General features: G+C 34.5%; 1 protein-coding gene and 1 pseudogene across 1 annotated transcript in view; both read left to right on the top strand.

Annotated features, from left to right (window-relative positions):
• The first annotated feature begins 532 nt into the window (after window positions 1-532).
• OSTN (osteocrin) overlaps window positions 533-27,562 on the top strand; it is a 49,981-nt gene continuing 22,951 nt past the window's right edge. The window contains exons 1-3 of the mRNA XM_066347694.1: window positions 533-585; window positions 12,900-12,998; window positions 16,816-17,030. Coding sequence (XP_066203791.1) covers window positions 574-585; window positions 12,900-12,998; window positions 16,816-17,030 — 326 coding nt within the window. The 5' untranslated portion in view covers window positions 533-573. The remainder of the gene's footprint in view (window positions 586-12,899; window positions 12,999-16,815; window positions 17,031-27,562) is intronic.
• LOC136380174 (U2 spliceosomal RNA) lies at window positions 25,661-25,735 on the top strand (annotated as a pseudogene).

Here is a 27,562-nt window from a genome sequence, read left to right as displayed (position 1 = left end):
GTCAGTTCCACTGTCACTGTGCTGTTCACCTGACAAAGGCTGAAACTACTCACCATTTCCATAGATGATCATTTTAAGTTAAGGTTTCAAATATACATTTATATATCGGTTTGGGTTTCTGATAATAATCTCCTGAAATCTTACTTTGAAATACTCTAATAATTTTTTAAAACAAATCTTAGTGCATTTTATTTTCCAAATATCATCTGTAATTATCTGAGCTGGACCAGAACCTCAAGAAGAGGTAATGAATCTAAGGCTAAATGTATACTTAAATTTTCCCAGAGCCCAAACTCCCGTTTTTACTGAAATGCTATGATTAAAGCAATAGATATAAATCTGAAAAGAAAGAATAGGAGAGAGAAAGAGAGAGAGAGAGAGAGAAAGAGATTAAAGAGAGTTTTGGGGAAATGTTCAGTGGAAAATCTGTAGAAATGATGTAAGAGAAAGCAAAGGCAGGGATTGGAGTAAGAGGTGTATAACTGAGACTATAAAAACTCAGAGAGAAAACTAACATCAGGGCTGAGTTTGGGAGAAACTGTACAGACAGGACTCTAAAGTTAGAATCTCCTGATGTTTCACAAGGTAAGTTTATAGTTAACTAACTGATAAAATTTCAAGGTTTTTTCCCTTTTGACTATTTTTAAATTTTTAAATGCTTTTTAAATGTCTTGGTTACACTTTGATTTTGTTAAAATTTAAAACGTTTTGGAGGGGTAATATCTCCAATCTCTAAAATGAGTAGAAAATCTAAGATAATTTTGTAATGTAAACTTTGAGTGGAGATAATTGTTTGCTCAGACATTGAATACTTATTACATTATGTTTTAGCTTTTATTTTTCGTTTTAAAACAAAGAAAAAGGGAACTCAAAATGATGATTCTATATGCATGTTAATAGTATTAGTTTGTTTCTATTAAAGATGTTAATTGTTAGGAAATTTTTTAATGTACAAAAGAGACCCATTTATAAAAACCTAAATAGAAAGTTTTTCTCTTATCTTTATTTCTATCAAAATTGCAGCCAAGGAAACATCTCTAAATTAATCAAGTTTTACATTCTTTAAATCTAAATTATCCTGTTTTTCCTTTTATGAAGCTCAGCTATGCAAGTATATTAATAACAGTTTAGAGTACACGTATCACATTTATTTTTCTGTATTTGATGAAGGTCTTCTGCTGTTAAATTGAAAGTTAATCTGAAACATATATTTGAGTTCTCTTTAAGAACAAATTTAAAATTTTGTTTCAGGTTTTGTTCTGTGGAAATAATGTGCACGTAATAAATACAGTTTAGCAATGCAAACTGCTGCCCCTTTGAATTACAGTAATAGATTCTATAGATTGAGAAATGTGATTATTTGTTTCTGAGCTATTTTTCTAGAAATTACATCATTTTAATGTATATATTGGCTATGGAGTTGATAGGCTTATTTTAATTATCTCCCCAAACACATCAGGCACATTGGTGTCTCCTCTTTACTTTGATACTTACCCTCCAGCAATCACAGAACCTTCCTGAGGAGAGGCTCCTGTGGATATGAATTTCAGTCTCCTCTTTGTAAGTGAATTGCCTATGGTTTCATTCAATAAACTATTTAAGACGTTAAAGGTTGACGTTTGCTTTCTCCCCCTTATTCCTCAGGGTTTTGAATTGATTCTTCTCTAATGAATCACAGAGAGAAGAGAAGCAGATATGTTTAGTAGAGTTTGTTTGGGACATCAGGGCTATAATTTAACTTCTTGTTTAAATACTTTCAGTGATTTGAACATTTGTATAATAAAATTAGATTAATTGAGCTTGTCTTAAAAGAATAGAACTCAAAGTAAGCAGTCCCAAAACTCTGTCACTATGCAGTTGTGCAACTTCAGGCAAGCCTTAAGCATAGAGTGGGGCTGAATAATATTCTGTAAGTTTGAAAGCAATAATAATAATAACTGGAATTGCTAAGGAGTCGAGCAATTTTCCCTATATTGGAAAATAAGCATCCAGTCAAAGAGCATCTTGAGGCTACTCTTTAGGCATTATCTAATTTGACCTCCTTGCCAATATTATATATATGATCTGTGATCCCTACCCACCGGACAGCGTTTGCTTAGATTTGATGGTGCCATTGGAGGAACACAGCTTTGGAGTCAAGAAACCAGGCTTCTGATCTCAGTTCTGACTGGGGCAGCTTTCACTCAGCCTCCCAGGGATTCCTCCTCCCTCAGAGAAACTGGAGGCTGGGAGGGTACAAAAGGTGCACCACATCTTCTTTCCCAGCCCTGGACACACTTCTCCCCAGGCCAACTCCCACTGCCTGAAGATCTCTCTGATTAGAGGCATTTTTTAGCTGAGCCCTCCTCACCTTTCTCCAAATAATTCTCAGGGCACAGCTCTGCCGCGTGGTTAGCAACCCCTGTCAGTGGTTGCCGGTGCCTGGGTGCCTTGAACTGGCTATTGCCCAGGCACATGTCTTCTCCCCTGTGGATGCCTCATCAGCTCAGACCTCAGCACCAAACCCTGCCTCCCCCTACTCCCTCCTTCTTCCTCCCTTCTCTGTTTCATCCATTTTATATCTGCTCTTCATCTCCTCTCTGCTCGGCAAGTTAATTGTCTCTGAGCCTCACGCTCTTCATCCATTTGAGGGTTTTAATTTGATAATTTCTAATGAGTGCCACCTTCCTTTCTAAAATTTTATATTCCCATGATACATAAGTCACTAAACATGTGAATAAAACACACTTTTAAAATATCATCCAGCCCACCACTGGCTGCTGACCCACCAAGTCATAGCTGTGGCTTCCTGTGGTCCTCTTCATAGGCTTCCCTAGGGCCCTATGGTACTGGTTGAATTTCCTGCAAGCTCTACTTGTCCATGCATGCCAGGACTCTTAGAAGATAGGAAAGGGATGTCCTCTCTTTCTTGACCTCCGTCACAGCTCATCTCTTCTCAGCTGCAAACTTGCTTGTACAAAATGTATTTATTTCATGTCACAAGGTCCTTAACTGTGACATAACACCCATGGCAGCTCTGCTTCCATGACACAAACTTGACTATGCTATACTTGTCAGTATTGCAAAAACTATGTGGAAGTCATGATTTTAACAATGTAATTAATGACTTTTCTTTAAAAAATGAGGTCAATAAAGGTATCTTATGAACTACAAAACAAAAAATATGTCATAAAATTATATTAAAATTCAACTAAATATTCATTTTTATTCATTAAAGCATGAAGAATAATTATATTCTGAGGGTAACTGAGATGTCTTCCCCTTGTTTTTCCCCATTATGATATTCTTTATAGTTTATGCTAATGTTTTTATATAAATATTATGGCTGCAATTAATGATAATGTATATCAAATGTTGGAGCTATTGCCACTTAGGTCTCTTTAGTAAAATTTCTTCCCCCACCAACCAATATTACTTTCTTTATTAAATCTAATTTTCTATCAATCTGCCATACTTTATATTCCAGGGACTAATTTTGTTCCTTAAAATGAACAAAGATATCAAAGGTTCATTTTTCATAAAAATAAAAAAGGTATTTTGAAAAATTGCTATATTTAGAAGGCTATATCAGAATGATAGCTATTATTTATTGAATACTTTGTGCCAGTTACTTTACATACATTATTCCTAATCCTTATAGTAAACCTACAAAGTAAATGTTTGCAATATTTTCTTGATAAAGATAATACACCGTAGAAGTTGTGTAACATGCCCAATCAGCATTCATACCGAAGTCTCTGTGAATTAAGGGCCAACCAACTTCTTTCTACTTATTCATTTTGTTGTATTGGAAAGTATCCACACGTTCCCAGACGTTAGGACAGGGGTCCCCAAACTTTTTACATAGGGGGCCAGTTCTCTGTCCCTCAGACTGTTGGAGGGCCGGAGTATAAATAAAACTATGAACAAATCCCTATGCACACTGCACATATCTTATTTTTAAGTAAAAAAACAAAACGGGAACAAATACAATATTTAAAATAAAGAACAAGTAAATTTAAATCAACAAACTGACCAGTATTTCAATGGGAACTATGCTCCTCTCACTGACCACCAATGAAAGAGGTGCCCCTTCCAGAAGTGCGGTGGGGGCTGGATAAATGGCCTCAGGGCGCCGCATGTGGCCCGCGGGCTGTAGTTTGGGGACCCCTGCGTTAGGAGATCAGAGCTTTAAAAGTAACCCAGGTCATGTCAGCTCATCTATTAAAACAATAAAATCATATGTTCCATACAGATTTAACATGACTGTTAAAAAGATGAAAGAAGATAGGTGAATTTCAGAATAAAAAAAGTACTTGCAAAGGTTAAAAAATAAAGGTTATATACAAAACCTGTACTTCCAGGAAATGGAAATACTTCAGGAAGAGTGCTGTTGGAGGAGGAAACTCTGGCAGGGCAATGGGTAAGGGGTTTCCATCCCCAGCAGGCTGTGAGCAACTGGGGTCAGGGAGAGTGTCTTACTCACTTTTACATCCCTGAGATCTGTCTGATATACAGTGTATATCTAATAAATGCATCCTGTTGTTATTGTAAGATTTATTTTTTGGCCCTTCATTTACATTTTATATTGCCTAGTTTAACATAATTAAAATGTATGTCAATATTTAATTAAATATTATATATAAGTACAAAGTGGGATAAAGGGTGGAGGAGGTGATGATATCCCACATTATCCTGAAGCTTATTTTGCCTTATTTAACTGCATTTATCCAACTTAACCCTTTGAAATCCTTTTAATGCCACAGAAAAATTTCCTATGTATCAAATGGCCAAGCAGCATGTCATGTGTAATTCTGCCAGTTTTCCCATCCATACTTTTAAAGATTTGTGTTTTTCCCTTTATTATAAATTTAGAATTAAACAACAAATGCCCTTACCAGAGTTGTACATAATCATACACAAAATTTTTTTCTATTTCTGAGTAACAATAATAGTTCAGGGATCTCAACATAAACTAGTGCTTGATAAAGAGAAATCTTAAACTGTACTGAATTAATTATTGGGGAATACCGATAAAAGTCCCTTTTATTAGAATGAGAATCTGCAATGTGAAAGAGTAATGGACAGACCTGTGGTGGCGCAGTGGGTAAAGCATGGACCTGGAACACTGAGGTTGCTGATTCGAATCCCTGGGCTTGTCAATCAAGGCACATACAGGAAGTGGTTACTATAAATTGATGTTTCCTGCTTCTTCCCTCTTTTTCTCACTCTCCCTCTTTTCTCTCTCTCCCTTCTCCCTAAAAATTAATAAATAATGAAAGAAAAATTATTTTTAAGAAAAAGAGTAATGGACATACTGGGATTTTGGCATGAACTTTCTTACATATTGCTGTAGGTGTAAAACTTGGGCAAATCTCTCCCCTTCCCTGAGCTTTAGTTACCATATCAATAAAACTGGAATGGTAATATCTGCCCTGCATTCCTGTCTCCCACCACAAAAGGCTGCTCCATGCATTCATTCAACACGTAATGTTGACTCTACTATGCATTCTGTTGGGTGCTGAGATGGTGAACATGACATAATTCCTACCCTCAAAGAGTTTACATTGGCAACTAAATAACTTTATTAAACATAACATCCCTGTTAATACTGGAATCCTCTTTTAAAATGTCACTGTAGGTTTCTGCCTTCTTAAATTTTTGCAAGAAAGATACTAGAGGCATGATTGAAAATTCCAAGTAAAACACACACACACACACACACACACACAAATTTTTACAATTTTGGAGGCAACAGTCTTTGAAAAAGAATGTAAATGGTTCCAAATAGTATTAAATCAGTTAACACATGTATAATAGTAAATTATTATTTTTCCTGATTTGTAGCATTCAGGGAAAGTCATTTTAAAATGCAGGTGTCTTCTACATTAGGAACACCTCATCCATAAACATTTTACTTTATAAGCAATTTGTTTTCGAGACGGAAAAATGTTTTATACTTCCACAAATAGGTTAGACTTGAAGGAGCATGAAACTGAGTGTCTGAAAACGTAAGTTGTTATGGCTCTTCTTCTAACTGGCTTTGTGACTTTGGAAAATTTACTACTGCTGATTAATGAGAATGGGAAAGAAGGCATTCCTGATATTTAATTAAAAAATAAAACCGAAAATGTTAAATTTGTCAATGTCAATTTGCATCTTCCTTTGAGGATCATATTCAAAACAAAGTAATATGACTGTCACACAAGGTGTGACAGAAAACAACAAATTTTACCTAGAGACTTTATTTTTCTTTTAATTTCTCTTTCTTGATTTAAGAGAGAGAAGTGAGAGAGAGAGAGAGAGAGACATCAATTTGTTGTTCCACTTATTTATGCATTCATTGGTTGATTCTTATATATACCCTGACCAGGGATTGAACCCACAACCTTGGTATATTGAACAACACTCTATCCAATTGAGATACACATCCAGGACACAAAGAGACTTTTAAATAAATGGCTAAGCCCCATGAATATTTGTCCATTGTATTTTGTGAGGATGATATATGGTATATGTTAGTGACAAAAGCAACTAGCTGTAATTCAATTGCTCTTGCATGAAATCCATTGGGATTTCAAATTTCTTATTTGAGTTTATAAGGATCTGAAACTATTTCCCCACTTCTAAAATTCTAAGGGCCATAACCACACTCAGTTCTTTTGTTGGTGGAGCTGATTTCAGTAAAGCTGTGGAATAGCAGCACCAATAAAGAGACCACAAAATCCTCACCTCTGCTTCCTAGAAGGCAAGTGTCTCAAACACCTGGTTGCTTTAGTCATCAAAGAAAACTAGAAACAACTTCCTTTCACGCCCTGTTTAAATATCATTCATTGAAATACCAAGATTATCTGTGTAATGTCAAATTGCAATGTATCCGCTTGGTTGTTTAACATACGTTTTGCAGATTGTCTCTATAAATGGCCCCAAATCCCTAGATGGTTGTTGAGTATAAGCTTTATGTTCCCTGGAAGGACTTGGCTTCAAAGACCTGCCTTCAGCTCAGTAACAATTTCATACCATGTCATTAATCTTTCCACATTACCTTATAGCTTACAAAATGTTTTCATGCACAATTTAGAGTCCCCACTGAAAACTTCTTACCTATGATAAAATAAGAGAAATGATGTGGTATTTTTTTATACAGATGACATATATCTTTATATATTTTACTAAATAATTTTAAATATAAATTAAATACTTTTATTGCTGTAATTTGTAAAAACTAAGCCAAGTTTATAATAATTTGTGCTATTTGTAAATTATTACATAATTTCAAATTAACTATAATTAATTAAAATTTTGTGAATTCATAAAGTTAGTTTTAATAGACAATTTTGACAGTTTATGCATCTTGTTCAAGGTCACTAGGCCAATAAATAACACAGCAAAGATACTTATCCCTATCATTCAAGTCAATTCTGAGTTCTTTTCTCACCATCACAGATATAATTTTTTTATATTAAATACCTATTCATTGACTGAAAGAATTTCATTTTTAAAGTATTCACTAGTTCATCTAAAGAAGATTTTTGGAATAACATTATGTGTAAAATGTGCGCACACATATGGGTGTATATGTAATTTTGGTGTTAGTTTCAGATAGCTGAAAAATCCTTTTATCAAAAATTCCCGTTTTGTATCAGCCAGTTTTTATATCTACTAATACTATTATTTATGATTACTATGAGCATATTTAAATGATTATTTTACCTTGATAGACTGTTAACTCTAAATGCAGGGGCTAGGAACTAAAAAAATTCTTTAAACTTTTTAACTTTAATTATGTGATTTTTAATTTTTTATCTGTTAATACATTAAATATAGTACCATTCTTTCTTCCTCTGAGGGATGTAACTGCACACAATAACATCTAGTACCTCAGCTCTTACAAATTTTGTTTTGAAAGTGTGGGGGAATTGAGCAAAACAACTTCAGCATGATGACAAAAAATGTAAAAAAACCAAACATTCAAAAATAAATATATTATACTGTATTTCATTCATTCTTATGTATATTTAATATTTCTGAAATTAGAATAGGTCTTACACTTGATAGCATGTCATAATTTTATTGATATGGTAGCATTTTTCTTTCTTTCTTAAAATACATGTGTAAAATGGGATCTCTTACCATGCTATCTTACAATTAAAGATTTGGAGGTCCTTTCTTATTAAGTAGAATATTCAGGAGGAATATAGTTATGTCAAAACCTAGATGCAATATTATACATAGATGCAGCTGATTTGAGGGACAGCAGAAAGATGTTTCTAGCTAAACACTCACCTATTATTATCATTACCTACAGTGTCTGCACTTACACCAGAATAGAGCCAACTTCATATATATCAGTTAGAGAAACCTCCTTTTATTCAGTCTACAGACAAATTTTTGCCTAAAGTAATATAGTAATATAGCCCCAAACCAAGGCAGAACCTGTGTCTCTCAAGTCTTAGATTTGGACTCTCTACTACAGCAAGCCATACAGACTTTGTGTTAAGCATGGTCCCTTTTAAGCCCTCTTTTAAAATAAAAAATTATAGTCGCTCTGTTTTTACTATTTCTATTGCTTTTTTCTATGATAAAAAATGCCTGAGTGAGTATAACTTACAAGCAGGATAAAGAGTATACTGAAAAATGTACTCTGCTTTACAAATTTATGTAGCGACCAAGCCACCTTACCTCTAGTCTAGAAGATCACCATCATTTTCAGAGAAAGAAGAGAAGACTGTGGGCAATGTTGTGGGCAGGCACACGTGGTCATTTCCATGTGTCTGAACTAAGGACCATTTATCACAGATCCTGTTATATATCACTTAAATGTCTATGTTCTGTCAAAGTGGGAGAAGAAGATTTAAAAGTTTTTAAATTACTTTTTAAGTCCTTTACCGTTAAGCCCTTTATTTTTAATTTTTGTTGAAAATAGGCATGAATACAGTCTTTTTAGAATATTCTAATTAAAAAATTAGGAAAAATAATTCCAGAAATTATCAAAATTTAGCCCCAAACTCAATCTTTTTATGAGTGTCAAACAGTTAGATCTACTATCTATAAATCAGATATCGTTGAAGAGAAACTTAAGTTACCTGAGTTTTTTTTTGTTTTTCTTCGACAGGAGCCCTCAAAGGCAGATGTTTTAAAAGTTTTATTTTAAAAGTACATTAGATCAGATACTGGCTAATCCTCTCTTTTTTAATCCTCTCTTACTCTAACACCACTCCTCATCTCATTTGTTCTTTCGTTTTGAGATCAATGATTCTCAAACTTTTCTTTTGCTGCTCCAACCCCCTTAACAAATATTTTTACAGTAACAGTGACTCTTTGCAACACTGATTCTCAATAATGCAAACATCTTTCTTCATTTTAAGGCTTTTCATTTAATGCTGCTTTAAATATAATTAAATCAGTTCCTTTACTATTGAACTTTCAGAGTCATTATGTGTCAATGCACTATCAGTGTTCTAAAGGAATTTTCAATATATGTTGTTTCCCAAACTTAAAAAATCAAACTTCACATCTCCACACTTTGCTCCCTCCACCACCACTCCAGTCCCAGGTTGGGGGAACCCTTTGAAATATAATGAGTTCTTAAATGTGAAAAGGCTTTTTTTACACGATGGTTAAGTTGTTACACAGAGTAAGATGTTTATTTATTCAGTAGTATTGTTTAAAAAGTGAAAATCCGTGTACATGATAGACCTATTGGCTAAAAATGATTGAAATACACACCAAATTTTATAAGACAGATCTCATGCCCACTGTCTCTTTTGAAGTTCCTCATTACCCAAAAGAATATTATTTATTTGTTACTCAATAAAAAAATATTGGTGTACTGAAAAAATGGCAAACACTTCCACTTTGGTGTATTCACACAATGAATATCCTTTGAGTGCTTTTTCTGTGATCTGGACTGTACATGGGCTGAGATTTTTAAATCAGGGACTATATTTATCCACTATCAACAAAATAGGGAAATGGAGCTGAACCTAGTCTTTTCCTTCCCTCCCTATAATTTCCTCTGTTTCTAATTTTATAGCAATCAAGTTTCAACTAGTTAATCAAATGTCTTTTGTGTGGCAGGTGCGAGGGTGTTTGTTTTCATTAGTGTACCAAATGCCATATTTAGGAACTTGGCCTTTCGGTTTACTGGCTACAAGTATGGCTTTAAACCATTAAATGTGTGTATTTAAACTCTGCATTTATTTTTACATCTCCCTATCCAAATAATCAGGATGTGGTTATCTGTAAGATGATACATTATGACTTTTTTCCTATATACACCCAAGCACAAAAATATATGCCTCAGACATAATCATCAATATTGTAAACACCCATCATCCTGTGCCATTTATAAGATCGCAGAGATGGAGAAACCAGGTTAGGAAAATGTGCATAAAAATAGTTAAAGGAAATCCACATGGAAAGGCTTATAAAATTGGGCAATTTTATACTTTGTAACCTGTTTTTAACATGATAAAAAGCAAGGAAGAAAAACATCACAATGGTGGTTGATCTTTGATTGAATGAGAGAACTATTTTAAAAAGAGGGAAAGATGCCAGAAATATGAAATAACTTAAATTTGCTGTGTTTTAACATATATTCCTTTTTATTGAGGAAAATCAGAGAGACATCAACAAAATCAGGAGGAAAAAAATGATTCAGTGGCTGATTTTCTAAAGGAATAGGTAATGCAGTTTTGGGTTGGTATTTTTACCAGATAATGTTGCACTCTTTCTTGTTATTTTCCTACTGTCTGAAAATAAAGACATAATCATGATTTATTGGTTTTTTTTTTATACTTACCAAAAAAAAAAAAATAACAACCACAGTTCAAATATCAACTTGCTTGGAAGAGCACACAGAATTTATAGCTTCCTTTCAGAAAAGGTAAAATACAGAGAAGCAGTTGTGACTCCATTACATGACATGATTCCAAAACAAATCAACTGGAAATATAATGAAAAACTAGTTCAGACTATATTACATAAAAATTAAGATCATATTTGACAAATAAATGTTAAGGACAATGCTAAAATATTTTATCTTCCTTTTAAGTCTAGATATATTTTAAGTCAATACTGATGTTAGGCTGTCTATATAAAATACTGATTTGTCTATTTTCTAGATGATACTATTTATTACTAACTTTCATAGTAAAAATATTTTAAGGAAGTCATAAAGAAAATCTTAGGTCACACCAAAGAGAATGTAGTTACTAAAGAAATATTTAGTCATAGCTCAGATGTGTTCTTTCACTTACAAATTATAAATATTTTATGAGATACAGAGATACATGAATTAACTCAACCCTCTTAAAGTGCTTTTGAGATGAGAAATACTCCTCACTTCATAAATATGGAAAGTAAAGCTCAAGAAGGTTCAATGCTACACTCCCAAGGTCACACTAACACTGAAGCTAAATCTAGACATATATCCAGTTCTACAAACCCAGTTCTTCAAATCCATCCTAGAACCCCTTTACTTCTGCTCCCAGCAGGTTTTCAAAGGTTTTTAAAGTAAAATATAAGTTTAATGAAACTTCACATTTATAAAAGATGGACTGGGAGACTTCCCGATGCCATACTTGGTGGCAAAGGCAAGCCCTTTCTGTTGTAACTCACCACCCACGGTCGTCCCTCCCCAATCACCAGTGGCCGAACTGGCCCTCAGCAGGCCTGATATAGGCCATAGATAAGTTTTAGTTGGACATATAGTGGTTTTTAATGTAAAAACTCATAAATGTATAAATGCATATCTTTGTGCTTACCACACAAAATGAACAAACATAATATTTTGATATATTTTCTCTCAATAGCTATCTATCTGAAGAGTCCCTATGTTTTCTCCATAATCTTATTTGCTTCTCACTTTTCCCAGAGGTGATCATAGTCATGAATCAAGTTCCAATGGTTATACTTTAATTATATGTATATATTTCTAAGTACATGAAATTGCTTTGTGATTTTTCAACTTAGATAAATAGTAGAATGCCAAATGTAATGTTATAGAACATCTAATATTCTTTAAAACTGTTTTTTAAATCCATGAATATAAATATACGTAACATTTACATTGTTTGTTTTAACATAGATACCTATATGTTTAAGTTATTTGCTTTGAGTTCACAGTATGAATATATCTCAACTGATGAATCCATTTCCTCTGGAATAGGTTAGTTGGGTTGATTCTAATTTCTTACTATTATAAACAATGAGACTATGAACTTTCAGATACATGTCTCTGTACAAACTTGGGTCCATTTTTACTTAATTATTTGTCTAGTTTTAAAATTTTGTCAGAGTTACTCAAATTTTTCAAGTGCTGATTTTTCTTTCTTATATATGTTGGAAATATAGTCTATCTTTTAACTTGTTTTTTATTTGTGTTATCTTATCATATGAAATTTTTCAATTTTGATATAATGAAATTTGACAATATTTTCTATAAGGAGTATACCTTTTAAATATTGCCTAAGACATCTTTATATATCACAGGGACAGAAAAATATTTTTCTATTGAATCTAGGATGCTTTTGATCCTTTAAATTAAAATGCTTTTAGAAACAATTCATTCTTTCTGGTTCACCACAGACATCACCAGGCCTTATTTTCTCATATCTGACTAATTTTACATACTTCCCCTTTGGTACATGAGGCTGTAGTCCCTAGATTAGACAGTCAAGGAATAAAGTTATACACAAACTAGAATTCTCAGACTTGCATTACTTTGAATTGAATTATTATTATATCTATACAACTCCAATCTGCATTTTCATGGAAATAAAGCCCTTATAGGATTCATTCTGGGAGACTGACAGCTTCTATTAACTACTATTTAAGTTTTCCAAAGGTGCACTTCAGCATATAGCAGCTGAGTATACCAAACTGATAATGTTAACCCTGATGTATGTGACCCATAGATGCTGGACTGGAGATTGGCAAGTGCACACTTTATCCTGGCTGTGACTTTGCTGCTGTGGAGCTCAGGAAAAGTGCTTTCAGTGGATGTATCAACAGAGGTAATGGGAACTAGCCTAAGGGAACATATATATATTTTATGAACATAAGCCTTTTCTATTGATGTCAGAAGCAGGGCCTGCTGACAAGTAAGGAAATGCCTTGATAACACAAAGTCAAGGAAATTGGCTTTTTTTTTTCTGACTTGTCCTCACTGTGGATTCAGAGAAAGCTAGGTGTCTAAATGTTTTATAAAAGAATTTGTATTTCTTGAAAAAAATTATGAGAGAAAATTTATTATCATTTAACCATATTTATAATTAAATCAATTATATGAAGTTGAAGTGCTTTTACATAAAATTTGAAGTTGTTTACAGTAACGTCAAAATTTGAGGAATTTTGACCGAACTTCTTATTACTGTACATCTGTTTTCTTCTTACTAGTGTATAAAAGAAAAGAAAATGTAAGGACAGCTTCACAGAAAAACAAATTTATTTGGGTTATTTGTTCTAATTAGAAATGTGGGCCCTGGTCAGTTAGTTGACTCAGTGGTTGAGCGTCAGTCCCGCATGTGGATGTCCCGGTTTGATTCCCAATCAGGAGAGACACCCATCTGCTTCTCTACCCCTTTCTCTCTCACTTCCCTCCCTTTTTCTCTCTCTCTGTCTTGTCCTCCTGCAACCATGGCTCAACTGGAGTGAGTTGGCGGTGCAACAGAGCAACCCCCAGATGGGCAGAGCATTGCCCCCTAGTGGGCCTGCCAGGTGGATCCCAGTTGGGGTACATGCTGGAGTCTGTCTCTCTGTCTCTCCTCCTCTCACTGAACAAAAAAAAAAAGAGGAAAGGAAAGGAAAGGAAAGGAAAGGAAAGGAAAGGAAAGGAAAGGAAAGGAAAGGAAAGGAAGAAAGAAAGAAGAAAGAGAAAGAGAAAGAGAGAGAGAAAGAAGGGAGGGAGAGAGGGAGGGAGGGAGGGAGGGAAGAAGGAAGGAAGGAAGAAGAAAAGAGAGAAAGGAAGAAAGAGAGAAAGAAAGAAATGTGTATTCTTTATACTTCTTAAATAACAGAAAATGAGAGTCTGAAATGCACTTACCAAAAAAACAAATTTTGTATAAGTTCTATGATTTTTTTAGGATTAAGAGTATCTTTAAAAAGAAACAAAACCCTATTTTGTACGTTTGGAGGTTGGAAGAATGAAAAAATATTTTTGGAGGATGCTCTGAGAGACAATGACAGATCTTCCATCTTTGCCTTTAGAGTATTTGTCTCCTGCTTTTTTAAATTTCTTATTATTATAGAATCTTCTTCCTCTCCAGTTTCTGTGTTGTCAGTCTTATTTAGGAAAGTGATAGAAGTTGAGATTTTAAGAGAAGATTGAAACCATGTTGCAGACTTTGCACTGTAAATAACATAGAGCTATGAGAGATTTTTAATTTTCTTTTTATACAATGAAAGTAGTGTTTGGGGATAACTAACTTCATGGCAGCACTCAGGATGGAACTGCAAACAGAGGAAGATAAAAGAAAAAAATTATAAGTGATTTAAGTGTATACATTCAGCAATGAAAAGGAGCTGAGATAAGTCCCTACTTATTGAAATCACAAAGAGCAGAGGCCAGGAGGAACTACAAAGATTTGGTGACTCTAACTTAACAACTAAAATAGACTCAATAGCTTTGAGTCAGTGTGTCAGGCTGTAAGAATTCCAAAAGAGAGTTGCTGGAGTCAGGAATAAAAAGACTTGGAAAATGCTGTTTTATTGAATAAAATTTTTAAAAAATGAAAGAAATAATTCAATAAGAAAGACAGGAAGATATTTTTCTTTCATGGCCTGGCTTATTTCACTTAACATAATAGTTTCCAGGTCCATCCATGTTGTTGCAAAAGGTAATATTTTCTTCTTTTTCATGGCCCCATAGTATTACATTGTATATATGTACCACAGCTTTTTAATCCACTCGTCCACTGATGGACACTTGCGCTGTTTGCAGATCTTCACTACTGTGAACAATGCTGACATAAAAATGGGGGTGCAATTCTTTTTTTGAGTCAGTGATATGGTGTTCTTGGGATATATTTCTGTAATTGGGATGGCTGGGTCAAAAGCAGTTCCATTTTTAATTTTTTGAGGAATATCCATACTGTTTTCCACAGTGGTTGCACCAGTCTGCATTCCCACCAGCAGTGCAGGAGGGTTCCCCTTTCTCCACATCCTCACCAGCACTTATCACTCATTTGAGGAATCCAAGGAACAATGTGAACTGAGGAATGGAATTAAACCTGAAGGGAAGTGGGGAGGGAGCTTTTGAGAGAGGGGTAAGGGAGAAGTTGAGGGGAACACCAGGGAGGAGGGGATGCATTTGGGGAGACACTAGAATCTATGTAATTGCAATAAATAAATTAAATATATATATAAGATGGGGCAAAAATAGGTTTATAAAGAATAATTAATAAATAATAATATAAGAATAAAAAAAAGATAGGAAGAGGCCCTGGCCAGTTAGCTTAGTGAATAGAGTGTTGGCCTGGTGTATGGATATTCTGGGTCTGATTCTCAGTCAGCGCACACAGGAAAAGCAACCATCTGCTTCTTTCCCTTCCCTTCTCCCCCTTTTTTCTCTCTCTCTTCCCTTCCTGCAGCCAGTGGTTCAATTGGTTTCAGTATTGCCAGGGGCTCCAGTGGTTCCAGTGTCAGCCCCAGGTGCAGAGGCTAGTTCAGCTAATTTGAATATCTGCCCTAGACAGGGGCTACAAGGTGGATCCCACTCAGTTGGGGTGCATGTGGGAGTCTGTCTCTCTATCTCCCCTCCTCTCTCTTAAAAGAAAAGAAAAAAAGGAAAAAAAGAAAGACAGGAAGAAAAAAAGTCTAGTCTAGACTAAGAATCTAACACATAGAAGAATGTGATTAAAGGTTAAAGGGCAGAGATCCTGGAGCTAAGTTCCTTCCCATAGGGGAATATTCTCAGACTCTTGGAAAAGAAGCAATATGTCCTAGACTATGCATGACTTGAAATTGTTAATAGGAGCATTAAAAAAAATGCTGATTGTGCCTCAGAAAGGGAAAGACAGAATTCACAAACTAAATACCCAAACTTTTATAACTTTAGTGAACTACAAAAGGACAATATAAGCAAAAGATAAACAAGAAATTTTACATGGAAAAGTAACGACATTGGGAAAATTCTCAGTCATTGCAGACATTCATTAGTATTTGTTAATAAATTACATGAATGGAAATGGTAAGTGCCCTGAGGGGAGAGACTACTACATTTTGTTCATTTTTGTATTCTTAGCTCTAATGCAAACCTGGTATGCAGTGAATGCTTAGTGGCTTTACTCAATAAGTAATAAATGAGTAGTGAAAAAAATAGCATGATGTTTAGTGTGGTTTGGAATTCAAAAAATACTAGCAAAAATTTGAATACTAACTATGAGCAAAATACTGGGGTAGGCATTAAATATAGAAAATAAAAGACAATTAGGTAGTCATTGTCCTCAAGTTACAATCTAATACATAATAAATTATAAAAAATTTAATGAATGCAAAGATCAAAGGAGTATAGCTAAAATGCTATGGGAATAATAATGAAAAATGCAGTTGTTACTAGGAAAGAATCTGAAAGAATTATCAGTTAATATAAAAAATTTGAGAGGCAAGCATAAAGCTTTGTGTGTGTCGTGTGTGTGTGTTTTGTTTTGTTTTCCTTTCATTTCTGTTGGTATACTTCACGTCTATGTATTTTTGTCTCCGAAAGTCCCTCTGGATCATAGCTCCATGAAAAATCAAGTTTCATGAGAGGTGTATCAACAGAAGATGGCAAAAGTCAAATGCATCTGATTGTACATATTTGAGGTGAATGGAATCTTATCTCTAACCCCTTAGGCTTTTGGTGCTGGAATCAGAGATGTGCAGTCACCACCTACAGCCAGGGAAGAGAAATCAGCAGCCGATCTTGCAGCAAAACTTATGCTTCTTGATGAACTTGTGTCTCTGGAGAATGATGTGATTGAAACAAAGAAGAAAAGGAGCTTCCCTGGTTTTGGGTCTCCACTGGACAGACTCTCAGCTGGCTCTGTGGATCACAAAGGCAAACAGAGGTAAGTAAGCACTTAGAGAAAGAACACTTATGTTTTCTAATTCTTCTGCTCTGGGTTCAGAAACACAGAATTCCATGGGAAAAAATAATACAGTGAAAATCTTGTAGGTAAACAGATTTGACAGTGTATTAGGTAACATGTAAGTGTAATAGTATGGTTTTGAATGTAATTGTTTAAGAAGCAAAATGACTGTTACGGAATTCATGCATCCATAGGAAAAGTCTATCACATGCATACATAAAATACTTATTGTAAGATATTGCATTTTGGAAGGGAGATATGAAATAAATGTTCCAGTCAATTGAATTTTCTATTTATTAAAGGTAACCAGAATACCATTTTTATTTTTACCAATGATAAAAAATCTTTCCAAATTATGTGAATGATTCAACTGTTCTATACTAAAAGATAGTGATTTCTTGGGAGTTGGAGTCAGAACACGTATATTTAAGTCAAATTTTGATAATTTCTAGCCATATACTTGTATAAAAATCTTACTCTCTGTGATCTTCAGTTTATTTATCTGTAAAATAAGGATAATTATTTACCTTCATAAAAATAAAATGAGCCAGCTGGCTCAGTGGTGGAGTGTCACTCAGTGTTTGAAAGTCCTAGGTTAGATTCCTGATTAAGACACACAGGAGAAGCGACCATCTGCTTCTCCACCCCTGCTCCTCCCCCTTCTCTATTTCTCTGTCTTCGTGCCTCTGGTAGCCATGACTCAATTGGTTACAGCAAGTTGGTCCCCTTGGCTCCAAGTACTGAGAATGATCTGTGGAGCCTCTGCCCCAGGTGCTAAAAAAGAAAAAAAATGGCTCGGTTGCTGAGCAACTTCCCCAGATGGGCAGAGCCCCCCACTGTAGGGGACTTGCCAGTGGAGCCCAGTGTGGGTGCATGCAGAAGCTTGTCTCTCTGTCTCTCCTCCTCTCACCTAAAAAAAAATTAAATGAGTAATCTTAAACTGTTAATTACTGTAACAGAATTAGAGTGGTTAAATCTCTTTTTAATTATTGATAAATGTCAATACATTAAAGCAGTCATCCAAAACACTTCATTTCTAACCCCTGAATATCTCCTTCAGGCTCTAAATTTCATATTAGCAATGGCACAATAGACCACTCAATTATCCAAGTGTGGAATTTGGGGAATTTACTAGAATTCTTTTTGCTTAGCAGGATTCCTTTTGCTCACTCTAAACATTTCATTTTTTACTAACTTCTCTAAATCATATTTTGGTCTAAGTCAAAACACACCCTTAATGAAATCACTTACCTATCCTAACACAATTGTAAAATCATAATCTAGAACATAAAAAAGAAAAGAGAAAATTTGCTTTATATGTTAAATAGCTCCAGAATATCCTTTCCCATTAAGACTTTCTTAATTCTGGTCTAAATTATCTTTTCCATTTTTTTTTTTATTTCTCTAATCTTTTCTCATCTACTTCCACCACCATCACCACCCTTCTATCACCAATGTATCCTTTATTCTTCTGGGGGGCGAGAGTGTTACCTAACACAAAAATCTTTTTGTGAAATGTTCCCATTGATTACAAGATAAAAGCAAACTTCGCCCTGGCCGGTTGGCTCAGCGGTAGAGCGTCGGCCTGCGTGCAGGAGTCCCAGGTTCGATTCCCGGCCAGGGCACACAGGAGAAGCACCCATCTGCTTCTCCACCCCTCCCCCTCTCCTTCCTCTCTGTCTCTCTCTTCCCCTCCCGCAGCCGAGGCTCCATTGGAGCAAAGATGGCCCGGGCACTGTAGATGGCTCCATGGCCTCTGCCTCAGGTGCTGGAATGGCTCTGGATGCAACAGAGCGACACCCCAGAGGGGCAGAACATCGCCCCCTGGTGGGCATGCCGGGTGGATCCCGGTTGGGCGCATGCGGGAGTCTGTCTGACTGCCTCCCCGTTTCCAGCTTCGGAAAAATGAAAAAAATAAAATAAAATAAATAAAATAAAATAAAAGCAAACTTCTTAATGAAACCCTTTAAAAGATTGCATCATCTGGCACCCCAATCCTTTGTGCATTCATTTCCATATCCTTTGCTCCAGTCTTGCCTGGTTACCAGGAGTTCTAGGACTTGTCATGCTTATTCATGATCCCATGACTGCATATTCAATGTTACCCAGTATATAGAATGACATCTGCTAGACTTCTGTTCTGAAAGATTCTAAAAGCTACACTAGAAAATAAAATTATCACTTTGGGACTATTATTTATCCTATCTATATTTCAAAAATAACCTTAGACCTGTATTTTGAAATGTAAACCCAAAAGCAAATACAAATGAGTTTCACTTATGTTCTAGGCACTGTGCTCGCCCATAGTGAAAAGAGAAGGAAACTATAGTCTCTGTCCCTCAAAGAAACCATGTACAAGGGGTCCTCAGGTTTCAACACAGTTCCATTCCTACAACAGTGACATAACCCAAATTTTGGTCTAAGTCAAAACACACCCTTAATGAAATCACTTACCTATTCTAACACAATTGTAAAATCATAATCTAGAACATAAAAACACAACAAAGTCACAGAAAAAGGAAAAGAACATTAATATAATATACTGTAAACTGTATTGTAGTAACAGAAAAATGACAAAAAATGAATGTAAAAAAAAATCCTCCCCTTTATTCCTGTGGTTGGCTTTTACACCAGAAAGGGTCAACTCCCTCACTCACAAACTGCATTACTGTGTATTCTTCTGCCCTGTGAAACCAACTAGTTCTCCCACATAGTAAGTAAGTATGGTGTTAACAATGTAAGCTGAAGCATTCACATCTCAATTTTTTAAAGTTTTTATGGGTGTAAGAATCATAAACTCAAAATGCATGTGCATTGTAAACTCGAAACGCAAGACTGTCATAACCCGAAAACTTCTGTTCTAATAAGAAACATAGAAATATTTATAACAAATTGTAACACTAAGCAAGAAGAAATATGTTTAAAGAACTATTTATAAAGGCCATGAAAATTCAAGGGATATGTGGAGAAAATATTATGCTTTCTAAAAAATATTTATTTTTTGAATCCTGGGTCTTGCAACTACTAAATAATTTGAAAATTAATATATAAATGTCATATGTAAATATTTACATATGGAATTTATAATAGCATACATAGGGTATATACCAAATAAGTACCCCATAAATATTGTATTTATGGTATAGGTATTATAAACATATATAATCTACATTGAGTCCTCATCATAAAAATTTCTTAAGAAGTATCATAAACAGAGATTATATTAGGAGATAAACCTTATCTACCTAACAGCGCAGCTTGCAAGAGATAAAGGGAAAGAGGTATGCATTTAATATCCATTAAAACAGATTTTTATATTTAAAGGCTAAAAATCAGCTATTATAAAAAAATAGGGAATATTATTTTTATAAAACTTCCTAGGGAAACTACTAGATGAGTTTTATCAGGCAATTAAAATGACTGGAAAAATATCATTATAAAAACTGGTGTGAGCTAAACTTTAGAATTATTGTAAAATTATGGTTACAAGAAAAAGAATGTCATGTATTATATGCAATTTGACAACATAGATACAGCAAAGAATCAAATAATATAAAGATGACATTGAGAGCATATAAAATTTTAAATAAGTTTTTGATTGCTTCACAGCTATTTTCTGGGAAGAAAGGGATATTACAACAAATACTTGTTGGGGGACATGGAGAAGAAGAAAAAGAAAAGATTACCAACTAAATTTAATGAATCTTTTACAAAAGAATAAAAGACAAAAACTAAAAAGAGAAATGGCCAGGTTTTTATATAAAAATATTGTTATAAAAATAACCATAACAATAAAAATTAAAATATCCTATAAAAAATAAGACACAGTAAAAAACTTTATATAAAAGATTTGCATACATAAATATTACTTGTAAAATATAGAGTCCAAACATATTGATCATATTAATAAATAAGAATGAGTATAACTTACATACTATTTTATAGGTATCTTCAAATTGGCTGACAAAGGACAATTGAACACTTTTCTGTGTATAAGAGACACAACTAAAATTAAATAGATTTAAAAAGGTTAAAAATAAAAGAATTGACAAATTATATGAGGAAAAAGAATTAAAAATAAAGTGTGCAAAACATATTTCAAAGAGAAACCATAGGGACTACTAGGAATAAAAAGAAAGAAATATATTATTAATAGGTTACTTTGGTTCATTTTTTAAAATCCAAGATGGATTACCTATTGAAGATTTATAGAAGATATACACAATATAATTCATGAAATAGAACTTATAAATCTGTTTTGAACTCTGAAATTCAATAACAGAAAATATAATTGTTTTTCTAAAGTGCATATGGAATATTCACAAAATATATCATATCTGAAGTAATAAACACCCTCAAGTGTATATCAAAACAGATGTATCACAAAAGCATTCATTAACTGAAATGCAATAAAAATAGAACTTAATAATAAAACAAAAAAACCAAGAAAGTACTTTTACCTATAACTATAAATCATGTCATTTAAGAAGCTGTTGTGTCAAAGAGAAATACAAAATAACTTACATACTTTATTGAACATAGTAACAATGATAGTGTGATATTATGGGCAGGAAAAGCAAATATCAGATAAAAATTACCACCATAGTAATAAAAGTTAACACTACACAGCAAAAATCTAGAAAAAACAGCAATGTAAACCAGGACAAGCAGAGGGGGAAAAAGCACAAAGTAGGAATTAATAATGATTAAACCTAAAATCAATAAGCCTATAAAGCAAAACACAGAATATAATAAATAAGTGCAAAGCTGTTTTCTTAAAATGACAAAAGAACAAGTCATTAGCTAACCTAATTAAGAAAAATTAGAGCAAATTTACAAAACTAGAAATGACAAGATGGAAATAACCATAATATACTATCAAATCATCAAACAGAAGAACTTAAAAAAAAAAAAGTACTTTACTCACCTGACAATCTAGAAAATAATAGATAAATTTTAAACAAATATAATTTAAAAGTATTGGCCCCCAAAAAGAGAAAAACAGTCTACCTTTTTTTTTAATCTAGGGATAGCACAAGATCTAAATATTTTCACAGGAGAAATTTACTAAATCTTAAGTTATCAGATAATCTCAATATTATTTTAAATTTTAGAACATAAAAAAATTAGCTTTTCAAGTTTATTTCCTGAAAGAAATATAATATTGACCCCCCAAATCAAAACTATTACTTTTTTAAAAGGAAACCTTAGGCCCTGGCTGGTTGGCTCAGTGGTAGAGCGTCGGCCTGGCGTGCGGAAGTCCCGGGTTCAATTCCCGGCCAGGGCACACAGGAGAGGCGCCCATCTGTTTCTCCACCCCTCCTCCTCTCCTTCTTCTCTGTCTCTCTCTTCCCCTCCCGCAGCCGAGGCTCCATTGGAGCAAAGATGGCCCGGGCGCTAGGGATGGCTCCTTGGCCTCTGCCTCAGGCGCTGGAGTGGCTCTGGTCACAACAGAGCGACGCCCCAGAGGGGCAGAGCGTCGCCCCCTGGTGGGTGTGCCGGGTGGATCCCGGTTGGGCGCATGCGGGAGTCTGTCTGTCTCTCCCCGTTTCTAGCTTCAGAAAAATACAAAAAAAAAAAAAAAGGAAACCTTAGACTTATCTCATGTATTAATATCAATGCATGAATTTACAGATGTTAACAGTGTACTGCAACAATTTTAAAATAAGATAAGACTGTATGATTTCATTCATACATGGAATTTAATGAACTAACAATCTACGCAGAGATAGACTCACAGACAGAGAGCAGCCTAACAGCTGTCAGGAGAGGGGTTGGGGAACAGAGTTGGGGTATGGAGAGATTGAGTAAAAAAGAGAAAAAAAGAGAAAATCTCATCGACACAAACAACTGTGTGACAACTGCCTGAGGAAGGGGGAATGGAAGACAGTGGTGGAGGATCATGAAGATCATCTGAAAGAACTAAGAACTAGCATAGCCAGGAAAATCCTAAGGGGGGAAAATGGAAAGGAGAGGAAAGAAAAGGAGAAAGAAAGAGGAAAGAAAGAAAGAAAGAAAGAAAGAAAGAAAGAAAGAAAGAAAGAAAGAAAGAAAGAAAGAAAGAAAGAAAGAAAGAAAGAAAGAAAGAAAGAAAGAAGGAAAGAAGGAGGGAGGGAGGGAGGGAGGAAGAGTGAGAGAAGATAGATGATAGATAGATAGAAAGAAAGATAGAAAAAAAGAAAGAAGAACCCTACAAAATATTTTTAAATAGTACTTGTTTTTTTCCTTCACAGTAGCATATTATTAGCCCATGGATAAATCAAAATGAAACAGAATAGAAATTCAATAAATTTTACAATTATACGTGTAACTTTAAGACATTAAAAAAGGATCATCTCGCCCTGGTGGTTGGCTCAGTGCTAGTTCATCGACTGGCATGTAGATGTCCCAGGTTCGATTCCTGATCAAGGCACACAGAAGACGCAACCATCTGCTTCTCACCACCCCTCATCCTCCTTATCTTTCTCCTGCTTCCTCAGCCATGGCTATTTGCATGCATCTTACTGGGCACTGAGGTTCACTCTGCTCCCTGGATCCTCCACCCCAGGCATTTAAAATAACTCGGTTGCCAGCATGGCCCCCCGATGGGCACAGCATCAGCCCCCAATGGGGGTTGCCGGGTATATCTCAGTCTGGGTGCATGTGGGAGTCTGTCTATCTCCTCTCCTCTCGCTTGAAAAAGAAGAACTAAAAAAGAAAAAAAAGGAGCATCTCATATTAGTTAATAAAAGGATATATTTTGAATAAGTGATTTGGGACATAAAAAAAATTAAAATGAGTCAGTCTCAATCAGTGCATTATAATAAATTCTAAATGAATAAAAACTTTAAGTGAAGGAAAAAAAAGAATATGAACCCATATAGATACTAGAAGAAAACCTTATTGAAGTTCTGTAAAGAAATGGTAGCATCTTCTAAATTCTAATGCAAATGTCAAAATAATTCAGAAAAAAATTTAATTGTAGAGTTTTTGGAAGTTCCCATGGCAAATGAACCCATACAAAAAAAAAAAGAAAGAAAGAAAAAAGAATAAATTGAAAAAAATCTTAGCATCTCATATCAAAGACTAAGTGTTAATTAATATCTTTAATATACAAAGAACTTTATAAAATAGAGGAGAAAAAGAACAAAGCTATAAAAACAAAGTAAAAAGTATAGTTCAGCCCTGGCCAGTTGGCTCAGCGGTAGAGCGTCAGCCCAGTGTGTGTAAGTCCCAGGTTTGATTCCCGATCAGGCCACACAGAAAAAGCACCCATCTGCTTCTCCACCCTTCCTCCTCTCCCTCCTCTCTAGCTCTCTCTTCCCCTCCCGCAGCCAAGGCTCCAATGGAGCGAAGTTGGCCTGGACGCTGAGGACAGCTCCATAACCTCTGCCTCAGGCACTAGAATGGCTCCGGCTGCAATGGAACAACACCCCAGATGGGCAGAGCATCGCCCCCTGGTGGGCATGCCGGTTGGATCTCGGTTCCGCACATGCAAGAATCTGTTTGACTGCTTCCCCGCTTCTAACTTCTACAAACTACAAAAAAAAAAAAATAGTTTACTGAAAAAAGAAGTGCAAATGTCTCTTAACCATGTGAAAAGATGTCAACCATTCTCATAATGATAAAAAAAATAGTACATTAACACTATACTGATGTGCCAATTATTGTGTTAAAATGGCAATGCTTCATGACAGAAAAAAATAGTAAGCTGTGAGGAAAAGGCACTCCCATATGTTGCTGATCAGAATGCAAAATGGAACCCATACAAAGGTGAACGAGGCAATATTCAGTAATATCACATGTGCACCTTTTAGCCCAGCATTCTGCCTCTAAAAATCTCACTGGCAAAAACATGTAAAATAAAGTGTGTTTAAGGCTATTCATTTTAGAACTATTTGTAACAACAAAATACCGAGATCAAAAGGGGATTGATTGAATAAACTATGACACTCACAAATGGAGTATTACTATTAACTATGAAAAAAGAATGAGAGATATCACTACATTCTGCTATGACATTGTTATTAGTAACAGCAAAATACGTAAATGTGAGTATGGTATGTCACCATTCTAAAAATGGCAACACAAGTGCAAAAATACTTAGGTTAGAAAAGTAAAAAGAATAAATATAAAATCTTTTTTTAAGTGGTTATCTGTCATGAAACATAGAAAAGGGTTAAGGGATCAAAGTAAAACTAGATTTATTTGAATATCCTGTGTGCTGTCTTTGGAACCATTTAAATAGTTTACATATGAAATAACACATATTACTATTTTATACCTAAGTATTAAAAATAATGAAACAATATAACATATATTCCAGTTAATAGTATTACTGCACAAAAAAAGATTTATTGAAAGTGGGGAGATAAAATAATTTGACTGTATATCCCTACTGAAATATATGCGGGGGAAAAGGCCTGAGAGAAACAAACCTTAAAATTATTTTTGAGAAATTATATTATAAGTGGTACTATGGGTTTTGCTATTCTAAGTCCATTTTGTCTTGTGAGAAAAACAAGTACATATTTATTTTATATTCTAATTTTGTCATTCCTGGTGCTAATAAGAACTGGGATTCACAACATAGAATAAAAATAAGATAAAGTTGTAAACTGGACACGTTAATTGCTTCTCGGCCTTTTGGCTTAGATCAAGTGTAGTAAATAGGACATGTTAAAATAAAAACTACTGGAACTTAAAAGTCCCATGATTTCAAAATGTCCATAAAATATTCACATTAGTATATACTCATGATTCTAAATTACTATCAACATGAGCTCATAATTCAGTCTGTACATTGAAAATTGTGCAAAACAAGCACCAATCCAGGAGCAATTAACAAACTTAGTGTCCAGATTGACATCTCTCATTATCATTTCTCACTTAAAGGAAATAGAGCTCCTCCAAGAAAGAGTTGAGGTAGAAAATGTATAAATTGAGCTTAATATCGTGTGATATCTAAAGGTTGCTATAATTAAAGTCAAGTCAAAAGGACTCAAGAGCCACCTTACCAGGCAGTGGTACAGTGGATAGAGCATCGGATTGGGACACAGAGGAACCATGTTCCAAACCCTGAGGTCACTGACTTTAGTGTTGGTTCATCCAGCTTGAGCGTAGATTTACCAGCTTGAGCACAGGGTTACTGGCTTGCACATAGGATCATAGACATGACCCCATGGTCACTGGCTTAAGCCCAAAGGTTGCTGGCATGAAGTCCAAGGTTGCTGGCTTGAACAAGGGGTCACTCGCTCTGCTGTAGCCCCCACCAGTCAAGGCACATATGAGAAAATAATCAATGAACAACTAAGGAGCTGCAACAAAAAGCCCCAATGAAGAATTGATGCTTCTTCTCTCTCCCTTCCTGTCTGTCCCTCTCTGTGCCTCTCTCTGTCTCTCTCTGTGTCTTTGCCACACACACACACACACACACACACACACACACACACACACACACACACACACACACACGAAAGGACTCAAGAGCCAATTAGAAGAGGTTTCCTTAAAAGAAGTTTCCACTGGCCAAATACAACAATCTAAGCATGAATAAACACATTAATAGCAGATTATTAAAACTGTTTAAATCTCTGAATTTTAAATATTTTAAAGATTAATTTATTTTCTTTAGAGAATGCAAGTGATCAATTCATTGATTTGAAAACTTGTAAATAAAGAGAACTTTCATCCTTCTTTTCTTAAGCAGACTGTACCACTAAGTAATAGTAGATGAGGAGGTATTTTCTCTTTAAAAACTTATTACAGCTAAAGCTATGGGGAAATGATAGAATTAGTTGATGAGGTAGAATTATTCCACCTAATAAATAAAGATGGAATGATAGAATTAGAATATTTCTACATTGCAAACCATAAAGAGATGATGGCTCTAGACAATGATCACTAATTACTACCAACATCACAAGAGGAAATCTAACAAATCATCAGATGCCTCCTGATGAAAGAACCCAGACTACCCATAAAATAGAATTGCAAAAATAATAACCTTTTTCTCTACCTTTCTTTTCACCTCTGTTTCCAGAAAGTTAGAAATTATGAAGGTCTATTGCATTTGCATAAAAATTTATTCATGGCATGAAAAACTGAAGATTTCCCCTAATCTAGACTCCTTATCTGCTCATGACAGCAATTAGACACAAAAACTTTACTTGCCTTTTTTGCTCTATAAATAACAAAGGTGACCTTCAATGTCAGCATTGTTTTATTTAGTATGTATTTAGATTGATATTTATAAATGAACAGTTTTCTTGTTTACATGCAATTTATTTTTATCTTTTTTTTTTACTTTTGATAGTTTGATAGTTTTACTCTGGTAAAATTTTTCTTCATGATTCATATTTTATGCAGAAATTCCTGTTCTTGATCTTAAAGCAAATATTACATTTGTTTGTATATTGGAAAACAATGGGAGATAAGTAGTAACTATTACATAAAATATTTCTATGTACATTATTGAATTTTAATAGAAAAATAATTTTAGATTTCTTTCAAAGTCTAATGGTAACTCAAAC

This window comes from Saccopteryx leptura, chromosome 8, assembly GCF_036850995.1.
Source record: "Saccopteryx leptura isolate mSacLep1 chromosome 8, mSacLep1_pri_phased_curated, whole genome shotgun sequence".
NCBI classification, from domain to species: Eukaryota; Metazoa; Chordata; class Mammalia; order Chiroptera; family Emballonuridae; genus Saccopteryx; species Saccopteryx leptura.
This window is presented reverse-complemented; position numbering and strand designations above follow the sequence as displayed.